At 40.3% G+C, this 17,995-nt stretch overlaps 3 protein-coding genes across 3 annotated transcripts in view; all 3 read left to right on the top strand.

Annotated features, from left to right (window-relative positions):
* Window positions 1-1,244: 1,244 nt before the first annotated feature.
* On the top strand, window positions 1,245-8,334 carry LOC306738836 (elongation factor 2b-like). The gene is made up of 13 exons (XM_079220758.1): window positions 1,245-1,326; window positions 2,235-2,449; window positions 2,977-3,158; window positions 3,540-3,751; window positions 4,076-4,254; window positions 4,441-4,546; window positions 4,826-5,078; window positions 5,238-5,433; window positions 5,541-5,907; window positions 6,009-6,362; window positions 6,783-6,965; window positions 7,133-7,265; window positions 7,941-8,334. The coding sequence occupies exons 1-13, from the start codon at window positions 1,324-1,326 to the stop codon at window positions 8,132-8,134; spliced, it is 2,577 nt and encodes an 858-aa protein (XP_079076884.1). The 5' UTR covers window positions 1,245-1,323; the 3' UTR covers window positions 8,135-8,334.
* Window positions 8,335-11,010: 2,676 nt separating this feature from the next.
* Window positions 11,011-14,949, top strand: hmg20b (high mobility group 20B). The gene is made up of 9 exons (XM_079221363.1): window positions 11,011-11,050; window positions 11,352-11,506; window positions 12,281-12,481; window positions 12,650-12,770; window positions 12,893-12,945; window positions 13,041-13,107; window positions 13,264-13,479; window positions 13,681-13,813; window positions 14,337-14,949. Exons 2-9 carry the CDS (start codon window positions 11,426-11,428, stop codon window positions 14,347-14,349), a joined length of 885 nt encoding a protein of 294 aa, XP_079077489.1. The 5' UTR covers window positions 11,011-11,050; window positions 11,352-11,425; the 3' UTR covers window positions 14,350-14,949.
* A 1,636-nt stretch (window positions 14,950-16,585) lies between these two features.
* Window positions 16,586-17,995, top strand: part of unc13a (unc-13 homolog A (C. elegans)) — a gene marked incomplete at both ends in the record, with an annotated part of 39,103 nt that continues 37,693 nt past the window's right edge. Inside the window, one exon of the mRNA XM_079220648.1 lies at window positions 16,586-16,607. Coding sequence (XP_079076774.1) covers window positions 16,586-16,607 — 22 coding nt within the window. The remainder of the gene's footprint in view (window positions 16,608-17,995) is intronic.

Raw genomic sequence — 17,995 nt, 5'->3', positions numbered from 1 at the left:
TGTCTTCCTTATTCTATGAATAGTTCTCAAGAGTTCTGGATTGAAGTTGCTCTCATGTTTAATCAAAGTATAATATAACTGAGGGTATTGCTTTTAAATTTTAATACACATTCAAAATCTAAAAACAATGCTCTCAAACTTATTTCAATATCAAATCTATTAGGCCAGATCGTCTGTTTTGTGTTTGTATTTGTAGGCTCTTGTTGGACAATTCTATCCACGCAAATATTGTAATGTACTGACTGACTTTATCCAATCCAACGTTCAGTTGCAGTTCCTCACTTTGACCAGTGGAGGGCAGTGGACCACCATGATTCTTTACTTTCCAAATAGACAGAGGCGCTCCCTATTGAGAATAGATTTAAGTGTATCGTCACTGCACAGAGCACAAGTACGGAGACAACAAAATGGTGTGTGGTATTTAACCAAATGTACCGAATAATATCCAGAATAAACTATACAACTCGAAAAGCAATATCTGAATACAATGCTGGAACGCTGATGATATACGCTGAATTGCTGGTTTAAAGTTTAAGTAAATTGAAGATTCATATCTACTGTTTTTGTTTTGTTTGTCATGTGTGTGTTTTTTTGTGTTGAAATTGGGCTGCAACTAAATGTAGTTTTGCGTCCCTGTGTTGCATAAGGACGTTAAATGATCCTTGAATCCCTGAGAAACATTTGTGTCACATTTTTCTTCTTCTAAAGTACAAAAAAAAAAAGATTAGAACATAATAATGATTTCTGAGAAAATGGAAATCAGGCAACGTATTAAAACATTGCATGTAGAACGTGGTGCTATTGTAGATTTGTACCTGGTGACTTTAATAAATGGATCATATTAAAAAGCTATTCTTCATCTACTAATTATATTATTTATTTATTTGTAATAGATGTACAGTTAAGAATGGAACATTGTTACATGTATTGCTAGCATGATCAGTAAGGAATTTACAAATCATTTGCAGAATTCATGATAAGCCTGGTCTTCACAGCACTCTACTGGTCAAGAGGATAAACAAAAAGAGTAACTTACTTAAATAGGTGTTATGTTGTTTTATTTAGGGTTATTGCAAATAATGAATTTATTAAATCCATGATGACAAAGCTCCTTTTTTCGACAAGTAAACTGGTGTTTCTCGACTGCGTAGCGTGCCACGCGATCCTGAGTTGACGCGATGACGCACAGTGCCGGACGCACGTGGTATAAATTTCGGCTTTCTGACGTCAGCGTTCTCTTCCCTGCCTATGACCTCGTGAGGTTGGCAGCGTAAAATATCAGTCTCTTTTCGCCACTGAGCGGATCCCAAACCATCCGTCAAAATGGTGAGTTGATCGCGCTTCTAAGAGTATTTTATGCGTAATCGAGCACGCAACATGTCCCCGATGTTCATATTTATAAACTTACGGCCGTTTTACGGATGATGTGCGTACTTTGGTCAATTCTGTCGATTGCGCTTTGATCAAAATGGCAGCCGTTGTGTCATCATTATCGCTAGTTCTCCGGAGCTACTGATACTCTAGAAACTCGGTTCTAAATTGTTTTACTAAACTGTTTGTTGGTTACATAAAACAACGCGTTTTAAGGCCGTTGTATGCGTCGCAACTCAATTTAAATTGCCAGCAAAGTAACGCTGCGGTGTTCCGTTTCCTACCGGTCTGAGCGGCGGATCTTTGCTGCGACGTTAACGGGAAAATTTCGTTAATATTATAACATGACCCGTAACTGACTTAGGGCGAGGTGCCTATAAACATATGCTGCCTCCTGTCGTGTTGGCGCCATGTTTCTAAATGCGCATCGCTCAGGGTTATAAGTTGCCGGCATTTCACGCTACCGGGCCCGACCGGCTAGTGTAGCAAACAAGCTAACGTTAGCGGTTAGCTTGGCGTAGAGAGACTGTACACGTGGCCTATTCGTGGCGACACATTTTGCCGGTTGGTGCTTGCTTGAAATATATTGTTAATGGTTCGTGGGTTGAGCTGTCAGTTTAGTTAAGCTATCGCTGTTATATATTGACCGTCAAGAGGCAAATGGGTTCCTAAAAACTAAAAGCTATATGGAGATAACTGTCCCGTCATAGCTGTGACGATGGCGGATAACGCCCTGAGAAGTGGAGAGCAGGTCACATGGCATCAGCAGCAATTTTCGATAAGCGCTGGACACTCATTTGCTTATTACATATTTTTTTAATGTAGTATTTTTATTCTAACTATTTTTCTCTCTCCCCCCTCAGGTGAACTTTACCATCGACCAAATCCGTGCCATCATGGACAAAAAGGCCAATATCCGTAACATGTCTGTGATCGCGCACGTTGACCACGGAAAGTCAACCCTGACAGACTCCCTGGTGTCAAAGGCTGGCATCATTGCCTCTGCTCGTGCTGGAGAGACCCGTTTCACCGACACCCGCAAAGATGAGCAGGAACGTTGCATCACCATCAAGTCAACGTGAGGATCTTGTTATAAATCAGACAGCCAGGAGGCGTGGAGTCCACTGCACCTAATCCGATCCCCACATTTCCTTACAGATGTTGATGAATGTGTTGTCATAGGCAATTAGTGATGAGCGTGACTCATTTCTGCACAGTAATGAAAAACAATTGGCATGCTTTTCAAACTTGAACTAATGACTCAGTTTCTATTTAACCATCTGACTACATTGGTCATTTATTTTGGTCAACTATTCATTTTCCTCAAAATAAGCATTTCATTAGTTTATATTATTGTGACGATCTTTAGGTTGTCAATTATCAAAATATTCCTACAGTACACTTCCCTGTGTTTGTAATAAAAATCCATAGTCTGCATCAATCTCACTGCAGCGCCGACCCAGGGAAGTGCATGCATTTATGAATCATCAATTAATATATATATATATATGCTGTTTTTTCTTTAAACCTGTTATCTTGTGTAATTTTAATGACATTTAAATTGATAAATTTGACAGCTGACTAACTAGTTATCCTGCCTTGCAGCGCCATCTCCCTCTTCTACGAGCTGGCCGAAAATGATTTGGCCTTCATTAAGCAGGGGAAGGATGGTTCTGGCTTCTTGATCAACCTGATTGACTCACCGGGTCACGTTGACTTCTCTTCTGAAGTGACTGCTGCCCTCCGTGTCACTGATGGAGCCCTGGTTGTAGTGGACTGTGTGTCTGGTAAGGACAATACGTTCAACCCCCCCGTAGCCAATGTAGAGTCTCATTTATTTATTTTTTACTCGGACATTTTGATCTTATTTCACAAGCCATAAACCACAGGCTGACACACTGATGTAATGACATTTAACATTGCCAGTCAACATGTTTTATCAGGCACCTATAGTTGACAATTCTTAAATCAGATTACAATGTCATTAAGGTAAATCAATGTTTAAACTGTGACTTTGTTTTTAAGTTTAGTTTACATTTATAAATGTTAGCCAACCTCAAACGCATACAAATTTAACCAGCTATGTTTACCATGGTGCTACTTGTGTTACTCACATTTTTATCTGCGCTTCTCGTGTGTTAAATTGTGTCGTTCTGTATCCCTGCCAGGTGTTTGTGTACAAACTGAGACAGTGCTCCGTCAGGCCATTGCTGAGCGTATCAAGCCAGTCCTGATGATGAACAAAATGGACCGTGCCTTGTTGGAGCTGCAGCTTGATCCTGAAGACCTGTACCAGACTTTCCAGCGTATTGTTGAGTCAGTCAATGTCATCATCGCCACTTATGGAGAAGACGAAAGTGGACCTATGGGCACCCTCATGGTGAGTTTCTGTCTGAAACTTTATCTCAAGTACAACCGACTGTCCTAGGTCCTGGTTCAATGGCTTCTAACTAATGACTTCGGTCCTGTGCATTTCCAAACAAAGGTTTTGCTCAATTAACTCCTGTACTTTGCTACTCTGAAATTTGCATTTTCTTATTTCAAAAATTAAAATCAGTTAAGTTCTGACATTTAAAGGAATTATAGATACACTGGTAAATGTTATTAGATTGGGAAATAATGTTAATTCTTGTAAAAATCATTATAGCTTAATTTAAAAATTCTCTTGACATGTACTTAACTTGTGTGGTGTCAACTCTCACAGATTGATCCAACCATTGGAACAGTTGGCTTTGGCTCTGGACTCCATGGCTGGGCTTTCACCCTCAAGCAGTTTGCTGAGATGTATGCAGCCAAGTTTGCTGCCAAGGGCAACACCCAGTTGACACCAGAGGAGAACTGCAAGAAGGTGGAAGACATGATGAAGAAGCTGTGGGGTGACAGGTCAGTCTACAGCTCGAGCTTGGTTACTTAATGAAGTGCACACTATCAGAGGTGAAACGGAACTTAACACATAGCGAGTAACTTGCTTCATGACTATTTCATTTTGAACATGATTTATGTCTAACAATATAGTTGTTTCGCTGACTTTTGTATTGTTCAATCTTCACGCATGATGTATTACTTCAGGTACTTTGATGCATCCTGTGGAAAGTTCCTTAAAAATGCTATTGGAGCTGATGGCAGCAAGTACCCACGTACCTTTGTTGCTCTTGTCCTGGATCCCATCTTCAAGGTAACATGACTATTTTTATTTTAATACTGTTTAAATAGTATCGTTTGTAATTGTATAATTCCTTATATGTAAACAGTTCAGCAAAATAAATGAGTTGCTGTGTGCCTACAAATGATGATTTTAAACATTCTTCACTTTGACCTGAGTAAAACGGTGACGATAACCTTGTTTCTGAGCTGGGCACAGACACAGTAGCTTCATTCTTGACATAGTCATATTTAATTGCAAGCGAATTGGTCATATTTAGTCTACTAATTCAGATTTAACTTCCTTTTTTAGGTCTTCAATGCCATCATGAACTTCAATAAGGAGGAAACTGCCAAACTGATCACAAAGCTGGACATCAAGTTGGATACTGAGGACAAGGAAAAGGAGGGAAAGCCTCTCCTGAAGTGTGTGATGCGCCGCTGGCTGCCAGCCGGAGAGGCCCTTCTGCAAATGATCACCATCCATCTGCCTTCCCCCGTCACTGCCCAGAGGTACCGTTGCGATCTGCTCTACGAAGGACCTGGAGATGATGAGGCTGCCATGGGTATGATAACACTTTGTATTTACATTTTAGTTTCCACAAACGGAACATGCTTTATTTAAGTAATTGCTATTTGCGAGACTGTGGCAGAATTCCAGATGTAGCTTCAACTAGTAGCAGTTCTTGGACTCAAACTGATTGTCAAACATTGTTTTTAACCAGGTATCAAGAACTGTGACCCAAAGGCTCCCTTGATGGTGTACATCTCAAAGATGGTCCCTTCCAATGACAAGGGTCGCTTCTATGCATTTGGTCGTGTGTTCTCTGGGTGTATCGCCACTGGCCAGAAAGTACGCATTATGGGACCCAACTTTGTCCCTGGAAAGAAGGATGATCTCTACTTGAAGCCAATTCAGAGGTTGGTTTCAACATCTGTATCAGTTATCTTATCAATTGCATTACTAATACTAATACATATCAGCTATTGGTCACATCTAAATTGTCTTTTTTCTACCACTCGTGCAGGACCATTCTGATGATGGGTCGTTATACTGAGCCCATTGAAGATGTGCCATGTGGTAACATCGTTGGACTGGTTGGCGTGGACCAGTTCCTTGTTAAGACCGGAACAATCACCACTTATGAGCAGGCACACAACATGAAAGTGATGAAGTTCAGTGTCAGCCCTGTGGTGAGAGTTGCTGTGGAGGTCAAAAACCCTGCCGACCTGCCCAAGCTGGTAGAGGGATTGAAGCGTTTGTGCAAGTCCGATCCTATGGTGCAGTGCATCATTGAGGAGTCTGGCGAACATATCGTTGCTGGAGCTGGAGAGTTGCATCTGGAGATCTGTTTGAAGGATCTGGAGGAGGATCATGCTTGTGTTCCACTTAAGGTAAATAAAAATCAAATGTATACTTGACTGTCCTTTTTGGGATTTTATCCTTTGGGGCGACCATGTCTGATTGAAATTGTTTTTGGTGTTTTCTTTTTAAGAAATCTGATCCAGTGGTGTCCTACAGGGAGACAGTCAGTGAGGAGTCCAGTGTCGTGTGTCTCTCAAAGTCTCCCAACAAGCACAACCGTCTGTTCATGAAGGCTGCTCCCTTCGCTGATGGCCTGGCAGAAGACATTGAGAAGGGTGAAGTTACCTCTCGTCAGGAAATCAAGGGCCGTGCCCGCTACCTTACTGAGAAGTTTGAGTGGGACGTCGGTGAGGCCAGAAAGATCTGGTGCTTCGGACCCGATGGAACTGGCCCCAACCTTCTGGTGGATGTTACCAAGGGAGTGCAGTACCTTAATGAGATCAAGGACAGCGTTGTGGCTGGCTTCCAATGGGCAGTCAAGGAGGTAAGAAAAATAAATAAATTGGCCAAGAATTCACTTTTCATTGCACTCAGCTGAAACTGTCTTTTTGATTAGGGCTGCTATTGGGTTAACCTAAGAGCATTTTCGACATGTCGGGCTGAAGGTTAATCTCCAGTCTTTGTCTTCAGTTTATGCAATTGAGCTGGACGCACCGTGGCGAGGCCCAGGTCTGGTGCCGTTGTGTTTGTGGAACTGTGCAACTTTCATAGCGGATTAAAAAGCGTGCGAGAAAGCAGACCATTCAGTATTGTAAACATTTAATTTGGAACAAGCTAATTAGTGTAAGTTGGGCTATCAGAAGTAAAATGAACAGAGGCTGACGTGCATAAAGATTTCATCTTTCTATAACTAGGTACGAGTCAATGTTTTTAATCTACAATTGTGTCTCAATGTTGTCTTTAGGGTGTCCTCTGTGAAGAGAACATGCGTGCCATTCGCTTCAACGTCCATGATGTGACCCTGCATACAGATGCTATTCACCGTGGTGGTGGTCAAATTATTCCCACCGCTCGCAGAGTTCTGTACGCATGCCAGCTCACCGCTGAGCCCAGAGTCATGGAGCCAATCTACTTGGTGGAGATCCAGGTAAGCGCCACTGGAGATGTGTTTTTTCTAGTTTGCCAATGTATCTATAAAGGTTAGCGAAGTTTGGGTTTGTACTCGTCACACATGAGCAAGTATTAAACAGAATTATTGTTGTCTTTTCACAAATGTGAGCATTACATGTAACTCTACTCCTGTCTACCTTGCAGTGTCCCAAAGATTCGATCGGTGGAATCTACAGTGTGTTGAACAGGAGGCGTGGTCATGTGACTGAGGAGGTAGATTGCATAGGTACCCCGATGTCCATGACCAAGGCTTTCCTGCCTGTCAACGAGTCATTTGGTAAGTCTTCTTTTATAACGGCTGTTGTTAGCCGAACGGCCACAACATGCGTTTTCATGCCAATATTTATGTTGCGTCATCCTGTAATTGAATGGTACCAACATATGCCGAGCAGCAGTGCTGCCAGTGTTATTGGCGCTTCTGTAAAGTTCTACACATTGGTTAAACCTTATCAGGGGTCTGTGACTAGAAAGCCTTGATGCCGACCTCCTGATCGCATACTTTTTACTGAAAATCTTCCGACTACGGTCGGCATTAAAACTGTTTCACATTATGATGGGTTACCTGTAAGGGAACAACTTTCCTGGGGTTCTACCGTGAGTTTAGGACACTGGTGTTACTCCTGTAGGGTATGTGATTGGAAACGTATCTGACATGCTAAAGCACAATTGACAAGACCCTAGCTGTGCCATCTCTGCTTTAGAGCAGCCTTCAGAAGTGAATTCAAATGGGATAAATCAATTTGTATATGGTAAAGGAGGAACTAACTTAAGGGAAACTCCTCCTAATGCATCTTCGTCACCTTTTCCTTAGCCTTACAAGGACCAGTAGCCAATGTTAGTTTCAAGTTACTGTAGCCCAGATGCTTATTTTGACTGCTGCATCATGCAACCCGTAACCCATAATGTAATAGGGGCTTGGTATTAAAACCTACTTTCCTCTTTCCATTCTCAGGTTTCACAGCTGACCTTCGTTCCAACACTGGTGGCAAGGCCTTCCCACAGTGCGTGTTCGACCATTGGCAGATCCTCCCAGGAGATCCATTAGACCCAGCTAGCAAGCCCGGCGTTGTCGTCGCTGAAATTCGCAAACGTAAGGGTCTCAAGGAAGGTATCCCAGCCTTGGACAACTACCTGGACAAATTATAAATGTCTGAACCCCACTTGGCTCTTGCCATATTCCTCACTATCAACAAATTTTAAGTCTACATTGTGGGACTGGATTGTACAGAACACAGTGAGCACCAGTGTTTGCCAAAAGGATTGAAGATAATGAATAAACTACAACAATTGTAAACGATAAACAAAATAAAATAAAAATAAAAACGAATTATTCTGGCTGTTTTGTGTTTGTTTATGGAAGCGGTTTTGACTGCTGCTTAATTTTAAAGTGGCTACAATAAAAGGAATACTGGGTTGTTGTAAAATATGCACCTTAAAGCGCACAACATTTCTACAGTTGTGTTTATGGTGGGTGGAGTTGACTTCATTGTGGAAGCCAGTCTGCTAGGTCTTCAATGCACTACTACAGCTAGTTAAAGTGAATTCTGTCAAAGTGGAGCTGATGTAATCGTAGCCGAAAGTATGTTTGACTTTTTATTTTTTTATTTTAAGGCAAGTACACAAAGAAACAGTGCAATTGTGATACATTTAGCGTTTTTCTTTCCCACCCCAAGCATTCAAGTCAACAGTATCATTCTTATAAACAAACTCCTTCCCCGACCAACAAAAACAACAACCTCTTGAGGAGACACAAAAACAATGTTTTTTTTTATGTTATGTTTGACCAATTTTTAATGTAAGATTACAATGCTGGTGCAAACTGGTTTTCATGACACTTAATCAAAACTGTTTTCATTACCAGTATGTGACTGGTGTAATTCTATTTTTTAGCTGTCTAACATTACATTAAACATTTCAGCCATCATTGAAAGCGCTCACGTCCTGAGTGGCTATTTTATTTTTATCTTGTGTACACAAGTTAACGTGTTCCCACATGAGGACTAACTTGTTTGCACATAATAAATGTCACCTTGAGGGCTCCATACAAATCTAACGTAACCTTACCTTCCAGGAATTGTGATGGTGAAGTTATTGTGCAGCATATTCTTTTTTTTTTGTGCCACCACCGATCAAAGATGCCCTCGCTCATGTTGTCACTGAACCGCAGTAACATCAGCTTTAGTCTGAGGCCCCCCCAACTCCACAAAGATGGTCTTTGAAATACTCTGGGTCTCTACTGTTTCACATGTGTTCCACACTGATTTGTAGTAGATGTAGGGCTCTATTCAAGGGAAACCAAACATTGGTGTTTGCCAACATGTGTCCTTGGCTTCAAACCAATGACTGATTTGTTCAAACCCAACCCAGCCTCACATGTTGTGTGAGATCTGCTTTGTCTAAACATGTGTTTTCCGGGCAATAGACAAAGACATTCTAAGCATTTCAACCAAAAAATACGCCCAATGTAATTTTTTTTTTTTGGTTCTGTTGCCAAGAACTTTTGTGCGATGAGTCTGATAACAGGTTTGGCAGAAAGAAAGCTGGCCACAGTGTATGCTTTCTAAATGTAAGTTTGGATCTACTTAAAATAAACTACATGGAGTCAGTAATCCAAAACCAATGTTGTGAAATTAGTAGTTGAGTTTTGATGTGTATTTGTAGGCCTATCATTCAATACTGTCCATGCAAATGCTATAGAAAAGCCACTCATGTCAAAAGATCAATAAACCTTTTCACTTCACGATTTTTTTGTTTGAGTTTAAATGATTTACTGGAGGTTTACCTGCAGGCCTGCATTGACTGACTTTATCCTATCAAGTTGTGTTGCAGTTCTTCACTGTGACCAGTGGAGGGCACTGCACCTTCATTATTCTTGACTTTCCAAATAAACAGAAGCGCCCTATTTAGATTTAAGTTATTGTCATTGAACAAGTACGGAGACCACAAATGTACAGAATGAACTAGAAATGCAATATAAAATGCGGTGTGAATGCTGATAGGCTGATGTTACCCTGAATTGGTGTCTTAAATGTTGAGGAAATTAAAGGGGTTGGAATAGTTGGAAAAATGGGAATGGGTTTAATTTGTATGAATGTCATTGAAAAGTTGAATGACAATGTATAAAAGAGGTTTTTTTAGAAGCTCTGTGAAGGAAAGAAGTATTAACTTTTCCAGAAAGTTAACTTTTCCAGAAGTCTTGGCAGTGAGAGACTTTTTCAGACTATATTCCTCTCACAAAAAACAACGAAAGAAGTTCACATGAAAACATTACATATAGATACTACCTTGTTATAACTTATTTGCCGACATAAATTAATAAATATTTTTCTGTAAAACAAATTGAATACATTTATCATGTATTCTCTGAATGTATTTATTCTTAAGAGTTCTGGATTGAAGACTCATAAGCTACAACAATGTTCTCAAATTTGTTTTAAGATCAAATCCAAGGCCAGATCATTTGTTTTGTGTTGAATTACAATATTGCTTTGACTCTGTTTATAAGAAAGCACAAAAAGCTATGAAGACTTCACAAGAAATTGGAAAAAAAATACTTGTATAGTAAATTATAAATGTATAAGGTGTATAATATATATATATAAATATAAATATATATATATATATATAAATATATATATATATATATATATATATATGTGTGTGTGTGTGTGTGTGTGTGTGTGTGTTAATTGACAGCTCCTTCGTTAAATTCAATATTGTCTATACTGCTTTATGTTTTCCTTTTTTTTGTTATGTTTGTTATTGTTTCATGTTTAAATAAAGTGTGAAAATAATGAACATGATGAAATATATATTTCTGTCCACAATGTGTTGCAATACTTGAACTATGATCAATCAATAGCTTGAGTAAACTACTGGATAAGTGTACATGAGGCTAATTTTCGGACGCAGCCAGAGATGCAGGTCTAGCAAAATGTGCAGGATGAAAAATGTAGGTAAGGGGGAGGGGCGTGTCCAGTCAACCAATCATGACTCTCCGTACCGACCAATCAGATGGCAGACAAGGTTCTCTTCCTGTTTGGCTGAGGGAATAATTATCGGGTGAGTTAAGAAGACGTTTTATCCACAAATACAAAGCAGAAATAATTTCATATAACTGCCGTTGTCTGAAGTGACTAAACGGTATGTCTGAATATACATTTCTCTGTGTTTAATGGTGTCCCTTGTGAAGTGTGAGCGGTTTGCATGAGCTTTTTGTTTGGCTATTGTCCGTTGTGTGTGATACCTGCTAGCAGGCTGGTTAGCTTAAGAAGCGACATCCCTGCAAGGACGTTATTGATGCATTTGACTGCTGCTCGCATCTTTGTTTTTTTTACAACTTTTTCTGCGTTTTTCTGAACAGGCTTTCTCCCCACGACTTAAACCCGAACCGACTCAGACCCATTTTCCCACAGTAACAGCCCACGCACGGAGGTTATGGGTGGGATCAAACAAGAGCAGAGTGATGCATCGCACCAGTCCAAACCATCACATTCAGCAGATCAACCACAAGATGAGGTGAGTACTGCTCCATCTGACCCCGACCAGCAGGCTTTGTAAAGGACCTTTGCCTGTAAACGCCACATAGTAATACACCACTACAACCACCCTCCAATGAATCATACTTTTGTAAAGGTTAGAATGTTGCAGAGGGGACAAATGCATTTAAATGTTATTTATTTCTTTACAAAGTAGGTTGGTTGAGCATATATGTACTTGTTTGACAATGTCCTGTTGATTGGAATAATAGAAAAAAGGACAAACGGTGTCAGAATATATTGTGTGTATATATAACACAAACCCATATGAAACACATCTTTAATGTAATGCAATTCAACAGCACCACTAACTAGAGCCTTCTAAATGAGCATACAGTACTAATTACACCTCTGAAACGGCTTAAACAAATACCTAACGGTATAACCTTCACGAGGTGGGATCTATTTAAAGGCTGTTGTATTAGAGCTGGAACAATGAGTCAATTAATGGATCAACCATTAAAATGATTGATTAATAGTTAAAGTATTTTTTTGCTGCTCCTTTTAGTCTTCTACGATGATAAAATGCAATATCTTTGTCTTTTGGTCGGCCAAAAATAAACAATAGATGGCCAAATTGTTGACATGTTACTGACTTGAACGATTGGAATAGAAAAATAAACTACATATTAGTTTTATATTGAAAATAATTGTTACATAACCCCAGTAGGTAGTTATGATAGTTGTCTGCTGAGTAGCACCGATGAGTGAGCAGCCTCTGCCTTCATGTAAGTGTTGTTCCTCCTCTCTGCAGCCGAAGAAGAGAGGCTGGCCGAAGGGAAAGAAGAGGAAGAAGGTACTACCAAATGGTCCCAAGGCGCCAGTGACCGGATATGTCCGTTTCCTGAATGAGCGCCGAGAACGCATGCGGGCCAGATACCCGGACTTACCGTTCCCAGAAATCACCAAGAGACTTGGAGCAGAGTGGACACAATTAGCCCTGAATGACAAACAGGTATGTATAAGTACATTCAGGCATGCTGGCAAGCATATTTCTTATAAAAATGTACTGCATGACCAATTCACAAGGAACCTGCTTGGGGTTTCAAATAATCAAGCACCTGTCCGTTAGCGAGAGCGAATTCTTCCCCTCAGTAAAGCGGCACTACTTTATCTTTGACAGCGCTACCTGGACGAAGCGGAACGGGAGAAGATTCAGTACGCCCAGGAACTGAAGGACTATCAGCAGACTGAGGCCTATCAGATCACCAGTGCGAAGATACAAGACAAGAGGATCAAGAAAGGTGACGATTGCGCTCGACATACATCTTACTATCAGTGCTGTACATCACAAGAGTGCACGTTTGTTATGTCATTACTCTGCGCCATGTGAGCTGTAATATGCACGTCCATTTTTCTCTTTCAGAAGACACGCCATCTGTCATCATCAGTACTAGTTCAGAGTCATCAGTATCAAAGGTACATGACACATCCATATCTTGTCTCTGTATATTCTGCTATATCATTATTACATACGTTTCAGACGGCCATGTTTTGCTGACTATGTCCTTTAGGCGACTGACCTCCCCAGAGGATTCGACATCCCCATCTTCACAGAGGAGTTCCTCGATCAGAACAAAGGTAATGGCTGCTAAAGCTCGGACAAATTGGGGCGATTACTTTGTTAGCTAATAGGACATTTGAACAAATCCCCTGACTGTAAAGTAAGTTCCATCCAACATAATCGTGTGCTCCCGCCTAATCCCGTTTTTCTTCTTCTCCCTTTTGTGCTTCCAGCCCGAGAGGCTGAGTTGCGACGGCTTCGTAAGGCCAACATTGAGTTTGAAGAGCAGAATGCAGTGCTTCAGCGGCACATAAAGGACATGTACAGTGCTAAAGAGCGCCTGGAGGCTGAACTGGGGCTGGACGAGAAGCGCACCCAGGCTCTCCACCAAAACCTGCTGACCATCAAACACACATTGGTCAACAGTCTGTCATCGGTTCCCCTGCCAGGTCAGCAGTCAGTTGGCTGTACAGATGGATGCCAGATAAATCTCTTGCTGTTATATTTTTCTGCTAGATTCATTTTGTTTAAACAAAGAACACAAATTCTCAGAAAAATAAATAAATTGCCATGTCGGTGCCTATCTTCTATAATGTTAATCTCCTCGAGAGGAATTGAGGATTTAATTCTTCTGTGACTTTTCTGATCAGGTACAGGAGAGACGGCGTCTCATGGGAACCTGGACTCCTACCTGAGTCGTCTCAGCGGTGTGCTGGAGGGAAACCCTCACAAGCATCGTGCGCTGCTCACCCAGCTCTGCGACGTCCTCGCTCATCTGGACAGGTAACTGATATCATTAACGTTAAAAAAAAAGAAGGCTGGGACCTGTAATTTCTTCTTCTTCTTCTTCTTCTTCTTCTTCTTCTTCTTCTTCTTCTTCAAAGAAGTTCAACATAATCCGTGGTCATGGGGACGGGACAGTCCTGGAGATTTTAGACAAGAACTGTGCAACAGAGTATGATACTGGACAGCGACCTGCTTTAAAATCCTGAAACATCTGTTGGAGTGAGAGACTTTTCCAACAAGTATAAGATGTTGTGCCGAAATATACCAATACATTAATTCCTCTTTCATATTTAAACCCCCAAATCATTCAGATTCAGCCATTATAATTTCAAAGCCAGACTGGACTGCTGGTACATTTAATTCACGCCTCTTTCATAATTAAAAGATTAATTTTAAGCACTAAGAAATAAGGATATAATTACGTTGCACTTATATGGTAACTTTGGTCTTTTTCAACCGGAAAAGTCGCCAAACCCATATATAATATTTATGTCTGAACATTTCCTTTTTGTTTTGCCAGTGAGAAGTTATGAGGAGACTTGAGCCGGCGACCGGTTCATTCCTGCACCAGTGGGACGCGTGGAAGGCTCGGTGGTGTTACCGGTCAAGTCAGTGCCACTCAACAGCGCATGTGGATATCTCAAGGATAGCAAAGGCTGCAAACGCTTCAAAACGCCACACACACAGTCCACATCTACATGCCTCGTCTTTATGAATTTGTGTATAAGCTAGTATGTACAATACATGTGCATTCATGCGTATGAGTTTTTGTGAATGTGAATCTGTGCAGCAGGGTTTAGGGTTTTTACACTTCAGGACTTTCATTAAATGTAATGTAATATTATCTTCAAATCTGCTTTAATTAAGTCAAATTGGATTGACCCTAACCTCATTGTGTAGTATCCGCAGTTTCTCTACAGGCTCATGACCTGTCCAATCAGACAAGCCGAATTATTTGTTTACAATAAATGCCCTTTGGCATTTGGTGGGTGGATAATGTGTTGTGTTATTTAGAACGCATGAACAACAAAAATAAAACTGGAAAGGATGCAAATGAAATGTTGGGGTTTACATGTTTGAATTGACATTGATAATGGCAGGTTGTTGAATGGACATGCAGTTTCACATGTTGTCAGAATATTATATATTTGTGAAGTATATTTGTATTTTCTGAATTGTTCATTAAACCAAACTGAAAATGTTTCCAACAAAAGGCAAATGTTGCTTTTTCTTTTTTCTTCTTCTCCAAATTGTTTGATTTTTTTTTTTTTTTATATAGAATTCCTCAACTCAAGTTAAAGTTATATCACAAAACGACTTGTTTTCCCCCTCTCAAGTATGCCTGTGTTTTCAGTGAACTGACTGTAGTCCGTAGAGGTGTAGTGTTCCAACAGGGGGAGCTGTTTACCAACACTGGGAAAAGTCTTAAATCTTGGAACAGTTTTTTAAGGTTCTGGTTTCAACTGTTAGAATGATGGGATGAACCGGTAATTATGCAACACATTGACACCCGACTGATTCGGCCTCACCAAGGCACGACTGTCAATATCTAACGACGAATGAGTTTGATTGTTCTGTGTTCTCTAAACTTGGGCACTAACATTTCATCAGCTTCTGGGTAACTATCACTCATCTAAATCAACTCCTCTGCATCGTTCATGTGCCTCATCATCACCTTCCAACTCTCATCTTTAAACCTTTTAAAGCATGCTTTCCAAGTGAAATTCTGCCGAAGAGGAGCGGCATGAAGTTCTCCGTCAGGGTTCATACGCTCATGGAAAACCTGGAAAAGTCATGGAATTTTAAAATGGTTATTTCCAGGCCTGGAAAAAAATAAAATCCCAAAGGTTTTGGAAAAGTCATGGAAATGTGTTATTCATACTGTATGTTCATGACATTCATTTACGCTGAGTTTGAAATAAGGAATATGCTTTTAAAAGAAAGACGCTCAAAATATAAGCAGGCATACATACAAGCATCTATATAAATGTTTATTATTTTAATCAAACTATTGTCATTTGTGTCATTTAAGGTATAATGTATGCTTTGGAATTCTCATTGTTAGTTTACATATTACATTTTCTCACTTTTTTCATGTTTACACCGAGATTTGGTTTAAAGTCATGGAAATCCATTTGTCAAAATGTGTCTGAACCCTTGTGAACCATTGTGAATGTGATGACTTTAACTGTCACTCTGCTCAGTGATTATTTGATTAAATTGACAAAATCACTCATCACTATATTTTTACAGTGTTGATATACAATCGTGTCATTATTTGAGGATTTCCTGAGATGTATATATGTTGAAGCTCCAGAGGGAGAGGCTAATAATCCTCTGTTTCAACATCTCCGCCTCTTTTCACGCCATCAGCACCGCCCTGACGTCACTGCGAGGAGCTGTCCACGCAACGGCGGTGCTGAAGCTGAACAAGATGGCTGTGTGTTGGCGAGCGGAGAGCTGAGAGAGAGAAGGGAGGTGGAAAAGAGTCAAATTTAGACGGACACGGCATAAAAAAAAGAGAGAGGAAAAGGCAGAGGATTGCGACGCTGGCGTTCACTCTCGAAGCGTGAAGATTTTTTATTTATTTATTATTTTATTTCTGTCAGCTGTAACGAGCCCTGCCAGGCCCCGTCTCTGCCAGCGTTGGCAGGCTTCTCCATCTCCCGCCCAGCCGCTCACTCCCGGGCTGTATATTCCACCGATTACCAGCTCGGTTACGGAGGCTGGAGAAGAAGCTGGACCCTGAACTAAAGGCGCATATAAGACATGTCATTGCTGTGTGTTGGAGGTAAGAGAACGGCTAACGTGTCTTCACTTACTTGCTGTGCATTTCCTCGACCCGCTGGTGTGAACAGCTTAAATCTTATCTGTACTGCTTTTTTGGGAATTCACCTGTTCGGATAACGAGCTTTCATCAATATTTTAAGAATAGACATCTTGCACAGGGATGTTTATTTTGATTTGCACACGCTATTAAATGGCAGATTAATGCAAATCCCACCGATAAGGCGAACACACATTTTTTTAAACAATTTTACCCTGAAATGTGTCGTTCCTACTATAGGGTGGCAGTTTGGACTCATGTTTTACAAAACCTCCAGTTGCTACAACCGGATCGATTTATGGAGTAGGTGTATGCTTCCTGGCAGCCGCTGTCAAACATAGTAAAACAAGATGTGAACCACTCGGCTACCCCTCCCCTCACAGAACCGCGAGGTGTTATTTGTTCCATTATATATTTTTTAAGAAACAGAAAGCGTTTTAATTGACGTTATCTCTTTTTATTGACGTTTATACCTTTTAATCTCCGTTTTCGTGCGTAATTGCGCGGACCTAAAAGGAAAAAGGCGTGTGCAGACTACCTGTTTTACTTACAGTAGGATATGTCTTGAAGCCATGTGATTGGTTGCAGAATTCTTTAATTACATTTATTTTGGATTGAGCTCTATGAGAACCACAACCTATTATGTCTTTGGATATTTCCATTCCCCAATGGGGTCCAAATTGGTTTTCTATAAACAGACAGAGACTCGTCACATTGCTCTGTATTATAACAAACATCTGCCTTCAGTCGTTGTTTGTCATTTGTTGGATGACGCCAACGATGTTGTCTGTGACGTATTCTTCCAGAGAAACCCAAGGAGACTTCATGTGCTTTATATTTAATATCGGTGAATCAGTGCTCAATATTTACACGTCATTCAGTCACTGTAATAATGACATTTACGTTAACAGAATAATGTGGTCGTTTGTAAAAAAATATATGTATTGGTTTTGATTTGTGAAGGACCAAGACTTTATTTCTTTTAATCTAACTGAGTCTTATTGCTGTCAGATACAATTTAAATTGAAGCGCATTACTTTGAAAGAGCAAAAAGGAAGTAAAATACTATTATCTTTGTGATCCCATGTAACTTTCTCAATGACCTTTGGTCAACCCCAGATCCCAGAATAATTCTTAAAGTTTCATAAGGATTATGAAATCCTTTTTAGAGTCACTATTTAATGACTTTTTACACTGTCTCCTAGCAAAGATAAGTTCTCTAATTGTGTTTTACAACACCCACTAATACAATAAATCGTGACAGCTTTCATTAAACACATTCATAAAAAAAAGACAGACTTATGAAGACACAGGGTTTAGATGTAGAAAAAAAAAGTTTGAGTTTAAACAAA

The sequence above is a fragment of the Taurulus bubalis genome (genome assembly GCF_910589615.1).
Source record: "Taurulus bubalis genome assembly, chromosome: 7".
Lineage (NCBI taxonomy): Eukaryota > Metazoa > Chordata > Actinopteri > Perciformes > Cottidae > Taurulus > Taurulus bubalis.
The sequence above is the reverse complement of the archived record's forward strand: the minus strand, read 5'-3'. Positions and strand labels throughout refer to the sequence as shown.